At 43.6% G+C, this 4,541-nt stretch overlaps 1 protein-coding gene across 1 annotated transcript; it reads right to left on the bottom strand.

Moving 5' to 3' along the window:
• Window positions 1–799: 799 nt before the first annotated feature.
• Window positions 800–3,327, bottom strand: LOC149691223 (uncharacterized). Its single transcript, XM_089869504.1, has 6 exons — window positions 2,786–3,327; window positions 2,249–2,632; window positions 1,913–2,193; window positions 1,498–1,863; window positions 1,043–1,301; window positions 800–953 (listed from the first exon to the last, which is right to left on the bottom strand). Exons 1-6 carry the CDS (start codon window positions 3,325–3,327, stop codon window positions 800–802), a joined length of 1,986 nt encoding a protein of 661 aa, XP_089725630.1.
• Between the last annotated feature and the right edge of the window lie 1,214 nt (window positions 3,328–4,541).

Below are 4,541 nucleotides of genomic sequence, written 5' to 3'. Positions count from 1 at the left end.
AATTTTTGGGTGTTACATTCTAGGCAAATGAGAACTTAGTTTTTTATTTGAGTTGTCTCAAAAAATTCAGAACTAAGCTGGCATTTAAAGGCTTCAGTTTGAAGAGAAAAATACAAAGTTTTCAATGGAATCGTTTTCGTGAGCGAATGTTTTTCCTATTTGCCGTGAAAGCTTTTTTTCCGAGACTCATGCGAGAACCGAGAGTTGCAGCTTTAATTTCCCAGGTGTCAAAAAAGGAATTGCTCAGGCCTTCTATTTTGGTGCTTGCCGGAAAGGGGTATCTTTGGGTGGTCCATCATCTGTTCCTGAAATTTGTATACTTATTTAGTCGCGAGATGACAAATCATAACGGCCCGACTTTATGGCAGCACAATCTATAAATACTCGATCATCTGGGAACTCGTATAATCTTGAAAAAAAGCTTCGGTTGCTTCGCGATATCGCTCGTGCTCCTAAAAAACAAGATTGTCAAAGTAAACGTTTGCAATGTTTGGAAGTGGTGTCGAAACAGATAGCATGGCTCTGCCGGTAGGTCCCAAAACAGATCCTTGGAACAAACTTCATCCCTGTCCATTGTTCTTCGCCCATACTTCTTGACTTGAACGGAATTTCTTGTTGACTGCAAATTTCTCTTGCTGTACTGGAGTAGTTGCAGTTGCAGGAACAGGTTTTGGCAAATCCAGACGGCTGCGCAGCTCTCTATGTATGAAAAGAAAGGATGGCGTCTTCCCTTCCTCGTTGGGTGATTTTCGATGGGGAAACAAGAATTTCGCCAAGCAAGTCTTCATGGAGCCTGCTTTCAGCTTGGCGAGACCGTGTTTGACCGTAGCAACTGCTCTTTCTGCGTGTCAGGAAGGGAAGACGCCATCCTTTCTTTTAAATTTGGCAGTAGTTTCTTTCGGCGGAAGACAGCGTTCTCGATGCGAAGGCAATTGGACGGTCGCACTTGTTGGCTTCAACATGCGACAGGACTGCACCTAGTCCTACCTCAGAGGCTTAGCAGGAAAGGACTAGTGGCTTTGTCGGATCGAAATGTACTAACAATGTGGATGAGGCTAGTATTCCTTTGGCCTTGATGAAAGCTTCATTCGTTTCTTTGTCCAATACCCAAGGTTGTTCCATTCTCGTAAGTTTGTACAAAGGGTTAAGCAGGTCTGACATATTTGGCACAAACTTGGAATAGTACGTTATTAATCCCAGGAAGGATTTCAGCTCCATGACGTTTGTTGGCTCAGGGGCTTCCAGGATAGGTCTTAAGTTCTTCTCAGAATGTGGGAGACCCCTTTCGTCCAACAAGTGTCCTGGGTATTCGACGGATTTCGTAAGGAAAACCCATTTTTCTCGTCTCAGCTTCAGTCCAGCTCCTTTTAGTCGAGATAGGAGTATCCAAGTTTTTGAAGTGCTTTTCGCCGTTTGGACCAGTAATCAGAAGATTATCTTGAAAGATTACGACGTTGGGAATATTCGCTAGTAGACGTTCGATTTATTTTTGAAAACCCGCTGGAGCTGAAGATACGCCGAATGGTAGTCGTCTGTATCGAAAAGGTCCCTTCTGTGTGGTGATCACGACCAGATTTCTTGACTCTACGTCCAGTTGTAGCTGGTTATATGCGTCCCGAAGATCAAGCTCAGTAAACTTCTTTCCGCCGTTGAGAGTGGAGCAAATTTCGTTGATCTTCGGCAAAGGGTACTGTTCAGTTAGCGTAGCCTTGTTGGCTGTTAGTTTGAAATCGCCGCAAACTCTAATTTTCTTGCTGGCCTTGAGTACCGGAAAGATCGGAGCTGCTGATTTAGCAATTTTATCTGGTTCGATGATTCCCGCTATTAATAGTCTTTCCAACTCTTCATCGACTAGGTCCCTCCCTGACGGCAAAAGGTACTGCTCTGGCCTTGAAGATTCTGTGTACGTAACCAGGTCTTTGATGCAGGTGAACTTTCATCAAATGAAGTCCAGGTGAAAAAAGAGACTCGTTTTGCCTGAGGATTTCGTTTGTCCGAGAAGTGGAAGTACCGTTGTCGATGCGGATGTGTTGTTTCATATCTGGTGGTGCCAAGTTGAACGCGTCGATCCCATTTCTCCCACAGAGGCTCAGTAGAGGTTGTGTAACTACTATGAGAGGTAGTTTGGCGCTGACGTCTTCCAACTCTACTATGACTTCGTGGCCACTGGCATTCCATTGTAAGCTTTTAAGGCTGTGGTTGTTGGTTGAAGCTCAGGCATTTCGGTTCGTTATTTGAGTTCAGCTACGTTGTAGCTGAAATGACGGAGTAGGATGCTCCGGAATCGTGTTCCATTTTAGTCTTCACTCCATTGACCAGGAAATCATACAAGTATGGCCTTAGAGCAGGTTGTAAGGCAGGCGTAACTTCTGCTGAAATCTGGAAAAAGTCGTATTCCAGTGTAGTGGTGCTGGACGGTAATGTCGAAGTTGTTGCTGCGTCAGTGGATAGTTGTGCGTCTCGTAGAAAATGGACTCTGTTGGTCTTGTTCTTTGTACGACGCGTAGTATTAGCTGGACCTTGACCTTTTTTCTTGGCAGATAAGCAAACTTTTTCCAGGTGTCCCGTCTTCTTGAAATAGTTACAAACGGCCGTTGGGTAGATGTTCGCCTTGTGGTTTACGTCTCCACATCTGTAGCATAGGTTTGGAGGTAGACGGGCAAGCTTGTGTTTTGTGGATTTCAGCGAACGTCGGGAGCGGTTATTGTCGCTTTTGGTAGACAACCGGTGAAGATCATCCTAACCCTTGACTCCTGAGGTACTTCCATTTATGTCGTTCAGGTGCCTTGCTTCGGACTCCATATTCAGGGCTATGTCTATAACTCTTTGTAGAATCAAGTCCTTGGGTGGCTCGGTAATGAATCGGGCTTGGACGGCTTGATTTTGTATTCCCGCCACCAGGCGGTCTTTGAGCATCGTCTCGAGATTGGTTCCAAACTTGAAATGTCCGGCTAGTTTACGCAGGTGCGCTATGTACGCGGAAACCAATTCGCCAGGAGCGCGGTCTCTTTTCAAAAAACGGATGCGTTCGGTAATTTCCGATGGTGGTGGGTTGAAATGAGTCGTAAGCAGGAGTACCAGTTCATCGTATGTCTTGCCAGCAGGTTTTGCCGGACTCACGAGGCTTCGTAGCAGGGCGTAAGTACGTGATCCGAGTAGTGTCAGGAAAATAGCTACCTTCTTGTCTGCGTTGGTGATATCGTTTGCCTTAAGGTAGAGGTCTATTCGTTCGGCGTAATGGCACCATAGTTCGATGTTGTCGTAAGGCTTGAAGTGTCCCGTAATGATTCCTCTGGTTGAAGTAGACGTGTTGGCGGGTAACGCCATGGCTGTAGTGATGTCGATAGCAGCAATAGTTGTAACGGTGACGCAAAGGTAGTGACGTGTGAATAGCTAATGTAGTAGAACCTCTTTCTCGCCTCCGTCGCCATTGTTGTGTAGTTGAGTATAAATAATTGCGAGTGAGATTTAAGCTATAGAGACTCTATTACTGAATAACATCTAGTCATTATAATAATAATAATAATAGCTTTATTTATGGATATTCCTATCAGTTTTCGACTGGTTTACATAGGAGTCCGGTTTAACTTAAAAACGTTAATTAAAATTAAAAGTTATCTCTGATATATTCTAGGATCTTTGTTTTAAAAACAGACATTGAATTTATTTTTTTTATATCGCGAGGGATAGAGTTCCATAATTTTATTCCCCTGGATTTGAGGCTCCGAGAACTATTAGTAGTACGGGTCTGGTAGACATAAAGATTATTTACTGAACCACGAGTAGCATGTATATGAGGATTTGGATTCTGGAACATGGTTTCTATGTACTCGGGACACTTATTGTTGAAAACTTTTGCATAAAAATAGCTAAGTGCCATGTGTATAGTTGGTTGAGTGTTGGCCATCCCAGAGCTTGGAGAGCTTCAGACGATGAGTCCCGTTTTTGCTTTTTTAGGATCAGTTTAGCACATCTGTGATATAATATGGTTAGACCGTTAAGGTGTTTTTAGAGCTACCGCTGAAGAATATATCACAGTAAGTAAATAGCGGGTGAATAAGAGCTTTGTATACGATTTTGGCTGAATGTAGGTCGAGTGAAGTCAAATATGGGAAGGTTAGCCATAAACGTTGCCTAATTTTGGACATTGAGTGGTCGATATGGGGCTTAAAGGTCAGGTGGTCGTCAACGATGAGGCCCAAGTATTTGTAGTGTGTTACCCTAAATATGTCCAAGTCACCAAGTTGGGTAATATTTTCAATGCTTTGTTTTTTATTCCTCGGCGCAAAGAGCATGAAAACGGTTTTTGCGACGTTGATCTTTAGTCCCATGGTTTGCAAGGTATCTTTCAGGCGCTTTATGTCATCAGTCATTTTCTCTATCAATTTATTAGGGCATTTATCGCTGGTTATTATGGCGTTGTCGTCGGCATACTCGCAGGATTCTGACTCTTTTAGGCATTTATGGACGTTTCGGGTATATATATTAAAGAGCAAGGGGCCTAAAATACTTCCTTGAGGAACGCCTGAAGTTATATCTCC

This window comes from Phalangium opilio, unplaced genomic scaffold (genome assembly GCF_054372755.1).
Source record: "Phalangium opilio isolate 3A_F unplaced genomic scaffold, DU_Popi_V2 ptg000026l_1, whole genome shotgun sequence".
Lineage (NCBI taxonomy): Eukaryota > Metazoa > Arthropoda > Arachnida > Opiliones > Phalangiidae > Phalangium > Phalangium opilio.
Note: the sequence above shows the minus strand (reverse complement) of the source record. Positions and strands in the feature narration are given on the sequence as shown.

Bases quoted from the DNA above. Each gene is read 5' to 3' on its own strand.
- LOC149691223 (XM_089869504.1), bottom strand. From the start codon at position 3,327: ATGGCGTTACCCGCCAACACGTCTACTTCAACCAGAGGAATCATTACG. The intron at 1,864-1,912 runs GTTACGTACACA...TTTTGCCGTCAG, and splicing joins TCACCTGCATCAAAGACCTG to GGAGGGACCTAGTCGATGAA. The intron at 1,302-1,497 runs GTTTTCAAAAAT...TCGAATACCCAG, and splicing joins CGTATCTTCAGCTCCAGCGG to GACACTTGTTGGACGAAAGG.